Consider the following 13,166-nt stretch of genomic DNA (forward strand, 5'->3'; position numbering starts at 1 on the left):
CTTAACTTGCTCTCCGAGGCACGGTGGGGGGCACCTTACCTTTCTGTAGGGTTGCCAACCATACTTTATAATAAAGTATTCTACTTTATTTTTGGTAAATATACTTTATACTTTTGCATACAAATAAAGTATATGAAAATACTTTATTTTCAATCTTTACTGTGATGCGTGAAACAAAAAACTCATTATGGGTACTTAACTATTTAACGGTACACATAAGGTAAAACGGATGATGGAAAAGATTTAAAATTACTGAACGAAATGTTAGATGTCAGTTGTGGTGTTTTGAATGTGACAGGACAGATGACAATTTGACATTTGTCACAGATGTCACTACTCACTATCAACGATATTGTAGAAAAATTGACCGTTGGCTTTGTTTATATATAGTTAAGGAATCAATGGTTGGAAAAATGGTTTGACCTTAGCAAAGATAACTGGCTTTCAATACTTCCTAACGTGTGCTTAAAAAATGCGGTTAAATTTGAACATTTTGAAATGATAATTATAAAAACTAAATTACAAGACGGATTAAATATTAAGATGCAGGATATATATTCCGAATGTATAAGACTTAAAGAGATCCAAAAAAAAATCACTAATGATGATAAAGAATTTTCAGTGAAAAGTACAGTTGAAAAATGGCAATATATACTTAAAAATGCACCTGATAGCTTACCAAATATAAAAAAAAATTCTTACTTACTCTCTGTTCCCACTACTTAAGCTTTCACTGGAAGGGTTTTTTTAGTAATGAATCTAAAGTAGCGAGAAGAGGGAAGTATAGCGTCAATAAATTTAATTAGAAACGAATTTTTATTTATATAAATTTAAATATTGATTGTTAAACAAGTTTGAAATATTTAAACATAACAAAAAATTGTTAGCATGTGCTAAAGGCACACAAAAATACGTTTTTAAATCAATAAAAACATAAAATTTGAAAAATACTTTTTTTTCTTCCAAATACTTTATTTTTTCCTATCCAAACCATTTTATACGTTTTTTTTGTCAAAAAAAGTTGGCAACCCTACCTTCCTGCTATGAGCAACGATCGTTATCAAGTATTAACTGGGACTGACGGCTTAGTGTGTTCTTAGAGGCAATGTGGGGAGATTGAAAAGACAACCAACAAGACCGGAAATAATTGTAAATATACATTTATACAAAATAAACGCAAATATCCACTCCGAGCGGGAATCGAATCCGCGACCGTCGGTGTCTATGCGCCGCCGACACGCATGAACATATATGTATACATGTTTCACGATGTGATCACAAACAAGATAAGCATCAAACTTTTTAGTCGCAAAATGAAAAGAAGAGAAAAAAAAGAGGGTAAAGAAGACCTATGAACAAAGTTTACTTCGGAGTTTAGAAGGAGCGTTTCAGATGCTTACCGGTAATTCATTCCATAGTCTCGTTACGCACACCCACACGTCACGCACACCCACACGTCACGCACACCCACACGTCACGCACACCCACACGTCACGCACACCCACACGTCACGCACACCCACACGTCACGCACACCCACACGTCACGCACACCCACACGTCACGCACACCCACACGTCACGCACACCCACACGTCACGCACACCCACACGTCACGCACACCCACACGTCACGCACACCCACACGTCACGCACACCCACACGTCACGCACACCCACACGTCACGCACACCCACACGTCACGCACACCCACACGTCACGCACACCCACACGTCACGCACACCCACACGTCACGCACACCCACACGTCACGCACACCAACACGTCACGCACACCCACACGTCACGCACACCCACACGTCACGCACACCCACACGTCACGCACACCCACACGTCACGCACACCCACACGTCACGCACACCCACACGTCACGCACACGCACACCCACACGTCACACACCTGTATGGATAGATCGGGCAGGTCGAGCCTAGTGGCGAGCGCGAGGGCCTCTGGAGCTCGCGAGGCTTGCAAGCGAAGCAGAGCCCTCGCCCCCCATAGAGCGGCTCTCTGCGAACGAAGGGCCACTCCCGAAACAAATTCCTCCGCCATCGCCAGCGAACTGCGACCTTGGAACATCTGCGAACCGTGAGACATATGTTTATATTTATTTCTAGTTCCACTATTAAAAAAAAAAAATTAAAAAAACTGACAGTTAGAGACCTAACAATCAAGTCAGTCAGTCTGTCTTTGAAATGAGAAGATTGTGGAAGGCCTCATGCATTACTTTTTAGGCAGATCTTTTTTGAAAATGTTGATGCAGATGTTCTCCACTACTGTCTTAATGTAGAGCAACTATGTGAATGTAGAGCAACTATGTGAATGTAGAGCAACTATGTGAATGTAGAGCAACTATGTGAATGTAGAGCAACTATGTGAATGTGGAGCAACTATGTGAATGTGGAGTAACTATGTGAATGTGGAGCAACTATGTGAATGTAGAGCAACTATGTGAATGTAGAGCAACTATGTGAATGTGGAGCAACTATGTGAATGTGGAGCAACTATGTGAATGTGGAGCAACTATGTGAATGTGGAGCAACTATGTGAATGTGGAGCAACTATGTGAATGTGGAGCAACTATGTGAATGAAGGGCAACTATGTGAATGGTTTAGGCTATCAAATGCTTTGGAGTAGTCTATAAAAAATAGGTATAATGGCTTCTAGTATTCGTTGTATTTTTCTAAGATTTGTTTAATGGTGTAGATATGGTCATTGTGTTGTTGTGCTTTCTAATTTTTTTTAAATTTCTATTAAAACATCTTAAAAAAAATTTATCTGGACATTTTTTTGCGTATAGTCTAAGGTACTAACCAATTGGGACCTATAGAAATACAAGTCTAACTATCCCATAGATACCTCAAAGCACACTCACCGGCTGTGTCTCCTTATCAATGACTGTGGTAAGAGCATCGGGCAACCCTGCCTGCTTCTCATCAAGCCAGCTCCGGAATCGAAGTAGACAGTCGTGGAGGTGTTCATTCTGGCTATCAAGTCGCCATGCCCGTTTTATGCTCTGTAGCATTAGAAGTGGCTTTTCTGCAAAAAAAGGTATTAAATATTAACTAAAAAAAGAAAATATTAACTAAAAAAAGAAAAGAGAAAAGCAACCATTATTACAACAACAACTACAGTTTCTTATAAGATGTACGTTAATTATTTAATTTTTACAAGGCAACACAGAAAACTACATGCAGATAACTGATACATAATTATTTGTTGCGGTCATTGATACTACTATTTTCTTCTGTTACATTGTAACTCCAAGTTTCCGACTACATCATGAGATGTTTCCTTTCTGGGTTGTGTTGTATTCGCATGTATAATAAAATCCCCCAAACAATTTTGCAATTGTCTCAACATAAATTTAAAGTGTTCATGAAACAGAAATATATACTAATATTATAAAGCTGAAGAGTTTGTTTGATTGTTTGCTTGCTGGAAAGCAATATTCTTAAAAACTACTGGTCCAATCTGAAAAATTCTTTCAGTATTAGATAGCTCATTTGACGAGGAACGCTATATATCATCACGCTAAGACCAATAGGAGCGGAGCACCAATGTCAAGCACGAAAATCGTTTTTTTCCCCTTTTGGGAGCTTTCGCTACGTGCGCTGCGAAAACAGTGAGTTTCAGAAAAATCATGTATGACAGAATTGTTCCTATTCCACGGACGAAGTCGCAGGCAGAAGCTAGTTAAAAAAGGCTTATTATTCGGTGCATGATTATATAGATTACTAATTTTGTACTAAAAAAACAGTCTAAACATTATTTTAAAAAAAAAGTAACATGCGGAGTTACTTGCCGATTTTTGTCTGCAAAATCTACATTCCGAATCGGTTTGTAGATTTTATAAGTAATAATCACATATAAAATTTTAATTTGTAAAACGACGATTCAAAAGTGCTTTCGAAGCCTTTTTGAATAAAGTTATTTTGATTTTTGATTTTTTCATTCTAACTTCTTTAAATTTTTGGTACCTAGGGTGTTGAAAAGGATTTAAAAATGTATCTTACCTTTCCTAAAGTATATTTCGAAGGCCATTAGATGCGTGTCTATTCTGTCAGCCGCGAGGGTCCTCAGCGGCTGGAGGAACTTCAACGCTTGCTCTAACGGATCTTCCGCCTGAAAAAAAAATATTTTTTATAAATGCAAACATACAGGATTACAAGCCATATTACAAGCATTAATATATACCACGTAAAACTACATCACTTTTTTAAGCTATATAAAATATATAAAAAACCTAGTCGAACAGAAGTCAATTCTTTGTCTGGAAGTACTTGCTGTTTTATTGCAGTGGAGATCAAAAAACTAAACAAGGATTAACTCGAGCGTCGTGTGTACCAATTCGATTGTGAATATTAGATGCTAAAACGAATAAAAGGGTTATAATGTATGCCCTTTCAGCGGTGGGGAGAGCGTGTAGTAAATCACATAGATAGGCGCCCTTCGAGTTTCTGATAACGGAAAAATATTAATCTGCCGGTTTGCGTGATAAGTGTGACCGAACGAAGGGATAGTTTTTTTAAAGCCGTCTAGTTAAGGAATTTCCTCCACTTAATTGGCAGATTTTGGGTCAGTACGGCGAGAACATCAATATCAAGCAACTGTTATAGCATAATAATCTGACGCGCTCGAGTTTTTCTAACAATCGTTTTTTTACTAATTTGATCGCCTAGCCCTAGCCCCATTCGGCACTATATAAAATGCTCAAGGCTATGGTTGGAGTAGTTCACAAGGTACAAGGCTATCACCACGTATTATTCTGATGCGCTCGCGTCACTCCCAAAACACCCGGTACGGGGAAACCCTACCAATAGCAATACAACATTGATTATACAACTTACAGTACAGTAACGTATATTATTATTACTAGCGACCCGCTCCGGCTTCGCACGGGTATAAAATATAATTATAGCCTATGTCATTCACTAAAAAAATGATTAAAATCGATCCAGAAGTTTTGATTTATACATTACTGCCCGTGCCCGTACGCGTTAACTTTAGAGTAAAAGCCGGCCGGAACCGCCGCAAACGCTACGTACCGCAATTTTTAAATCTGTAATATCTTCGAAAATATTCATTTAAATCATATGATGTAAATGGCCATATAGATCTATATTAAATCAACAATGTATTTAAGGTATTTAATAGGATAAGGATTAATGCTGTATTAGTTAAAATCACTTTGAAAATTAGCCATTATTTGTCGTAAAAAGTAAATGACAAAAAAATGTTATTGTGGGATATCCATAAGAGATAGACATATACCATAGTGGATTTTTCTGTAGACCTTTTCAATGTGTACAATACTTAGTACATTATTTTGATAAATTCGTAGGGTTCAGGCTGCGTTTGCAATGTAAGCGGAAAAATGTAATTATTTACGACATCACATTAGAAACCTCAAAAATAACAGTATTTCTCCACTATTTAATGGATGTTATTATACATTTATTTATTTATTTATCCAGAAAACCAACAGCTTCTTATATACTATTCATATCATAAAGCATATTACAAAAAATCAAGCCAATAACAGGTTTCCCTAAAGTTAACAAATTGTGGAGATATCGTTGACAAAAAAGAAAACAACAGTCACAATCAGTACATTCTGATACACAAAAAATGCTTATAAGAGATGCAGTTAACTTACACTTAACAATATACATATATAAATACATAGTAAAAGAGGCATATATAAAGAGAGCTACACATCATACATATAGAGATACATAATATATACTTATAGTTTATACATTGTTACGGTGACTCAGATAGTATTTTTATTATATTGGTTTTAAATATCCTTTTAGACTTTGTGAAGATGTCGACGTTTTTAAATAATGTGTTATACGTATAAGGGAGTCTCAGTAACAGCGAGTTTTTTAAATAATTCGAAAAATGTTGAGGAACTTCTAACATAGATGTATTACTGGTACGATATTTAGGAACTCGGAAACCTATTTTAGATACTAGGTGTGGGCAATCAAGCTTACTATTTATTATGTCATAGAGCAGACCCATATCCAAAAGAATACGTCTCTGCTCCAACGAAAGCATTTCATGTTCCGCGCAACCATCTTCATAACTCTCACAAAATTTACGACACCGAAAGTTTAAATGTTTTATGAATTTTTTTTGTATATGTTCTAGGCGGTTAAGATAAATGCGGTATTGAGGTGACCATATAGGGCTAGCATACTCTAAAATGCTCCGTACATAAGCAAAATAAACACACTTAATAGCTGATATATTTGTAAACGGTTTACACACGCGAAGAACAAATCCCAGGTTTTTATATGCTTTCATTACTATATTTTCTATATGATCTGATAGTATCATTTTTTGATCAAAGTAGACCCCCAAATTTCTCAAACTTTGTTTCCTGTTAATTTGTTCGCCATTAAAATGATAGCTATATAGAATAGGCCTTTGTTTCCGCGTAAATGAGATGCATTCACACTTGCCAGCATTGACTGTTATATTATTATCTGTATAAAAGTTATATAAATTATTAAGGTCGCATTGCAACGATAAACAATCCTGTATGGTATTAATTACATAAAAAATCTTTTTGTCATCAGCGTACATAAGATAGTTACAATGCTTCAAACTTGAACCAATATCAAACAAATATGCATTGTAGAATAGTGGTCCTAAATGTGAGCCCTGCGGAACACCTGTTGGAATTTTGACGTAATTTGAGCGATATCCAGCCATGACTACCGCCTGAGAACGATTAGTCAAATATGACTTTACCCACCGAAGTAAGTCCCCGTGGATACCCAGAATTTGTAATTTATGTAACAGGATCACGTGATCCACACGATCAAAAGCCTTCTCAAAATCAGTGTAGATCACGTCAACCTGTACATATACATATAAACCTTCCTCTTCAATCACTCTATCTATTAAAAAAACCGCATCAAAATCCGTTGCGTAGTTTTAAAGATTTAAGCATACATAGTGTAACATAGTAAAAATGTGGTGCATAGCGACATCTGGTTCTAACGGCAGTATTCCTATAGATCCTGGTATTGAGGTTTATCTAGCGAAGCTTGCGGACTCACTAGATGGCGTGCTTGGAGAGTTGCTATGTATTTGCACGGTTTTTTTTTTTTACATCGTTTCATATTTAAATATTTATTTAATTGCTTAGGGTTTTTGTCTAAATTGTTTTTATAAATAATAATAAAAAAATATATATATAGATTTCTTTCGGTTTGCTGTATTGGATAAATTTTTAATTTTGAGTGGCAACTCTGCCAGGTTAAAGGATTTTCGCTTCGACCATGATTGGGAATGCCGAGGGAAAGATTTCACGTTTTCGTGTTTTTTTGGCCAGGTTCGCCTGCATTATAAAATTATGTCTCTGAAGTAGAGAATAATAATTTTATTTATCTCAACAATAATAGTGAGTTAATTTCGATATTTTGGTGGGACCTTTTTCCTTTGTGTTTGTGATAACCTATAGGTGTCATATTAACTCGTAATTTACTTTGTTACAGCTTTCTTTGTTTTGTTTATTTTGAAATAGATATTTTTATCTGATTTCGGGGATGGTGGGAACGAGAGATTTCACATATGCAATCTACTCTGGTAAGATTTCAAACCATTTCTTTTTTTAAATTTGCATCGGTTCGATTCCGCCATTTTGACAACGTGTTTTCTTTGTTTCAGGGTTTTTTTTTATTTTCTTTGTGTTTTTTTGTTTTATTTTATTATATTACGTAACTAATTAATAGAAATATGACTTTAGAAGAAAATACACTTGGGTTACCATGATGTAGGAAAATTTAAATATGAAAAATTTATAACTTGAAATTAAGATGGAACTTAAATGAGTTACAAACAGTACTCAAACTTAAAATTATATTTCGATTTCATTCTGTCATTTTCGTTAAACTTCAATCATCGATGCCTGGATATTTGAATTTGGAATTTAGATAACACCAGAGGGATCTTTTCAATATTTTGGAAGCTGAGTCTACCGTGTATCACCAGAGCAATGAAACATCTGTCCGTATTAAAGTAAAACCTTTGGGCTGGAGATCCTGCTCATCGAAACTTCCTGTTGAAACCTTAACACCCGGTGGATGTCCAGAGCAAATTGACAATTGAAGTAATTGGTAATGAATTAATGCAGAAGAGGTGCAGACTTTATCATTATTTAGTTTGATCTATGCTTATTTACAAGGTTATTAGAATTCTGGTGGTATACTCGTTAAACTCATTATACTCATCATATTTTTTTTTATGTTAGAAATTGTTAAAGAACCTTCTCTCTACGACTGAGCAACCTTAGTATTTGTTTAGACTGTAATTTCTGAAGTGATGGTTTTGGGGTTAGCTAGGTAGGCTTATTTTAATATTTTGTTACATGAGGGTAAATGTAAAAATTGAAATTAAACTACCGTATTGTTGAACAACTAGTTGGTTTATTATTTAAGAGCCATTTCACAATTTTACGCTCTGCAAGTTTAGGTAAATTTGGTCGCATCGCGCGTGTCGTACGAGCCGCGCGATCTTTGTGCTAGTACGTATAGTGTGACAACCAAAAGACCATCGTGATCATTTTCTGATTTATAATAAAAATTATAACTATGGTATAAAATGTTTTTTACATAATTAATTTGTTAAAAATTTCAAGTATGTTATATAACAACAGTCAATAAATTTAAAATAAAATTAAAAAAATCAATTTTATGAAACAATTTTTTTAAATTGATTTAGTTTTTTCAGTTTACGAATGAATCTAATATTTACGATATGAATAAAAAAGCATTTAATGACATCGACACCGACAAACATATTAATTAACAGATAACAAGACAAACAGATTGAAATGCCTATTTGTATTGATAGTGTGAGAAAAGAAAATTAAATTATACATTTGTTTACAGAAATTATCATTATATTATTTTACAGTCATTTTCGTAATATGTTTATTTTATTTATATTTTATTATGAAAGTATCAAATGCGTTTTATCCGCTATAACAACAGGCGCTTGGCGCGTGTGAGCGAAAGAGACGGCTGCGCAGAATTTGGCGTGGACCTTACCTCTAAGAGCGCTAGCGCTCGACTGATTTACCGGGCTTGATGCGTGGCAATATATACTATCTTTTTATTATTTAATATAAAATGTATTAAAAATAATTACATCTTTTAATTATTTTTTTTTTGTATTCCTTAATGATGTAAGTTTACTTTGATGAAGATAGTTCGTTAAAATTTCTTAGTTTTCTAAGAGAAATATCGCTTTTAAAATTGTACTTATTTGGAAAATATTCGTAACTTTAAATTTTTTTTATCGTTTAATAGAGATACAAATGGAATAAAAATCTATGATAGTGGACAACAAAATTATATTCCACATATTATGATATTTTTTTTAAAATGGTTTCAACGTAGAGGTTATTGAAAAGTAGGACTTCAAAGTATACATTGCGACCGTTTACCCAGGGAGGAGGCTGATGAAAAGGTTAATAATTTTATACACATAATATAAATCAAAATTCTGATCTGACTATGGACTACAACAAAGGTTGCTCTATTATATTTCAAGAATATAAATTACATTATTGCATCCAACACTGAGATTAACGACGTCAAAATATTACAATTTCGCGGATTGTTACCGATTTTTGTGAAATGGCTCTTAAATCTTTTTCCAACCTGCTTCAAAATTTGTATTTGGTCCTAGCCCTAAAGATTTATCACTATTTTCTTTGTCAACGGCACATTGTATTCCGAAATAGCCGGGCAACTTTTTCCGTCAATGTGTCGGGTGGCAATAGGAACAGAGAAAGCGACTTTGTTTTATACTATGTAGTGATGAGTTTAGGCACACGATAGGTGACTGAGGTAGGGCACAGCAGGTGATTTCCTGCTCAAAATATGGAGCAGCCCGACTGGGGCAGTACCTTGTTCTTACAGAAGATCACAGCTAAATAATACTGCTTCCAAGGTGTGTTATGTTCCTATTGGCAAGTAAGGTGACCAGAGCTCCAAGCGATGCTTCTGGTGTTACAGACGTCTATAAGCTACGGTAATGGCTTACCATCAGGCGAGCCGTACGCTTATTTGCCGACTTTGTTATATATATAATAGGTATTTAGTTTTGAATAAATAAAACACCTGACAGACGTCTAAAACCATATTATAGTGTAGTACAATACGGTTTTAGTTGTCTGTCAAAAGTTATCTGTTATCTCTCAGACAACTATCACTAACCGGTGTAATTGGTTCTTAACAATGTGCATATTGAAACTTTTGAAGTTTCGAATTATTAGCAGCCATCTATTTCACTGGCATTTTTTAAGAGGGGTAAAATTTAGTTAGACAAATTATTTTTTTCGTTGAACTTTATGAAGGGAACTGAGTAATCCCATCTTAAAATTATTGATCATTTTTTTTCATGATCATTTTTTGATCATTTTTTTTTCATGATCATTTTTTGATCATTTTTTTTTTTAATTTGAAGTTGATCACTTTTGAAAATATGATATGTATTTGCATATAAATAGTAAATAAGCCTAATTGAACCTAAGGTCTTTATCTGTGACAAACAAATGCCCCGGGTCGCTCTCATGAGTTATAAGGCACATTTTATGAACGAAAAGCATTGTTAAGTAAAAGTAGGTTAAAGTTCAATGTTGAAAATTATAATAACACTCGATAAATACAACATATATGACACAATACTTTTTTATTACAAAAGAATGAATTTTCAATCGGTTTAGTTCCAGAGTATAGTCCCTACAAAGCAACAACCATACAAAATAATTTTACCTCTCCATAATATTAATGTTATGTTCAGTACGATATAAATAAATACTAAATAAACGCCTCATACTTAATGCCTCTACTGGGATCTACTCCTGTGTCGGGGGTCCAAAAACACACAATACACAAGCACAAATGCCCAGACCACGACAAACATCAATGTGGCCATTGCAACAATCATAAGCCAGTGCTGTGACAGCGCTAACGAAATTTTATTCAATATTTACAAAATTTTTAAAAAGGTTACGAGTAAGTTAAAAGTGATATATAAAAGCATTTCTTCATTAAACAATTATATAATTGCACGAATATAAGCGATTTATTTAACCGTCTCGTATTGTTCAATCTTTTTACAAAAGAAATACCACTGTTACGAATATATCGTAATACTAGTACATTGGCTCTGAAACGCCGAAACATCTTGACGATTGAAATCAGAAATAGACTTTTTTATGAAAGACATTGCTAGTGTTTTGTGTTTGTGCGCTATTATGCAGATATTGTAGGATTACATTTTAATATAACTAATTATGCTTGTGTTTTTGTTCTCCTTTACTATTAATTTTTTTTTTTCTGTTTTGTATAAAGTCTGTAAAATTACGTGTCACTAAAAAAATACTTTTTTTCATTAATTTTGTTTAATAGGCACATTGACATTTGCAATTAAACATAAAATTAAATAATTATGTTTGCTTGTGGAAATAACCAACTTAAATCACATCAACAAGTAATACGACATAGGTAAACGAAAACAGACAAATACATACGCATTAGAGATCAAATAGTGATCTCGATCAAATCGAAATGGGGCCACATAAAAAGCACCACATTCGATTAAAAATAGAATCATAGAAATCGGTTTACCCAGAAAAAGTTAACACATAAAAAATACAGTCGAATAAAGAACCTGCTACTTTTTTGAAGTCGCATAATTATTTAGCTGTGATTTTTTTCTTCTGTAAGGTTGAAGTACTTATCCAGGCTGGCTGATCCATATTTTAAGCGTAATGTATCCTGCTGTGCCCTTCCTCAATAATGTCGGATCGAATCGAAAACTAATTTAAAAATTGTTAAAAAAAAATATAACTCACTCTAGCCAATTTGTCCGGTACCAGCTCGTCGAGCTGAGGCGCCTCGGGGTCGCCTTGCTCTTGCTGCTGTCTAGCTTTGTGATGCTGTTCGCGTTTCACCTGAAAAATATATCCAATACTTATAATACAGACCCCCCCTTCAGCTTGAAGGCATACAATAATATTGAAATTACAACGACGGACTAATTTTCACTTTAATTGGATAAAATAGTTCGCAAAATTTTATTATATACCTATAACAAACAAAAATGTGATTGATATAAAAATGTGGTGTAATATGTTTTGCTGTGTGGTTACGGCAGTAAAGCATATAGCCATCCCCTCTCTTACCGTGGGTATCGTAAGAGGCGACTAAGGGATAACACAGTTCCACTACCACCTTGAAACTTAAAAAACTGACCGATGGCGCAATAACAATCCAACTGGTGGCTTTGAAATACACCGGCTGAAGAAGGGCAGCAGCGTCTTTGGTACGACAAAGCCAGCCCTGCGGTCACTAGCCCGCCTGCCCAGCGTGGTGACTATGGGCAACACACATGAGGTCACGCCATTTTTAGCGCGAACTTGTGGAGGCCTATGTCCAGCAGTGGACTGCGATAGGCTGAAGTGATGATGATAAAAAATAAAAATGTATATTGATACACTACGAAACTATTGCTATAAGAAACCTATTCCTTTAAACATACACACTCAGTCATTGTGCCTAATATAGGCAACTTGATGCCTGGTAAATGGTTATCATAACCCACACTCTGGATCAGAATCAGTGAGACGGTTCATAATGAATACACCAGAACTGCCGTCAATCATGTCACTAGAGAAAGATAATTCAACTCATATTATTACAGTGTACTGTGGTTGTAAACGGTTTTTTGTTACCTGAACCTGTGCTGCCAGCGCACTTTCCTGCTCGGCTTTGCGTTTCGCTTTCCTCTGTTTATTTCTGAGTTTTTTCAACTCCGACGGCGCGAGATTTTCTGTAAACAAGCAATTAAAAACGTAAATATAATGTATGAAAATATCTCTATGCAATTAGAACAGTAAGTAATTTCTACAATAAACACAGAAGTGATTTTAACAACACAGATATCACTGAATTCTTTGTTTTTTAAATATACTTATATTAACTGTTTATTAAAATAGATCTGTGCTTTTGTATAAACGTGGCATTATTATTATATTGGATGAATAATTAGAAAAATATTGTTGCTTAAGAAAATTTATTAACTGAAAAACTATATAGTTTCTAAACTACTCATAAGACTAGAGA

The 13,166-nt window shown here is 34.7% G+C and overlaps 1 protein-coding gene across 1 annotated transcript in view; it reads right to left on the bottom strand.

Moving 5' to 3' along the window:
* The window catches only part of LOC123662746 (N-alpha-acetyltransferase 15, NatA auxiliary subunit-like), a gene marked incomplete at its 5' end in the record, with an annotated part of 133,983 nt that overhangs the window by 869 nt on the left and 119,948 nt on the right, over positions 1–13,166 (bottom strand). Inside the window, 5 exons of the mRNA XM_045597545.1 lie at positions 1,914–2,090; positions 2,888–3,051; positions 4,029–4,137; positions 11,897–11,995; positions 12,776–12,873. Coding sequence (XP_045453501.1) covers positions 1,914–2,090; positions 2,888–3,051; positions 4,029–4,137; positions 11,897–11,995; positions 12,776–12,873 — 647 coding nt within the window. The remainder of the gene's footprint in view (positions 1–1,913; positions 2,091–2,887; positions 3,052–4,028; positions 4,138–11,896; positions 11,996–12,775; positions 12,874–13,166) is intronic.

The sequence above is a fragment of the Melitaea cinxia genome, chromosome 19 (assembly GCF_905220565.1).
Source record: "Melitaea cinxia chromosome 19, ilMelCinx1.1, whole genome shotgun sequence".
Taxonomy (NCBI): domain Eukaryota; kingdom Metazoa; phylum Arthropoda; class Insecta; order Lepidoptera; family Nymphalidae; genus Melitaea; species Melitaea cinxia.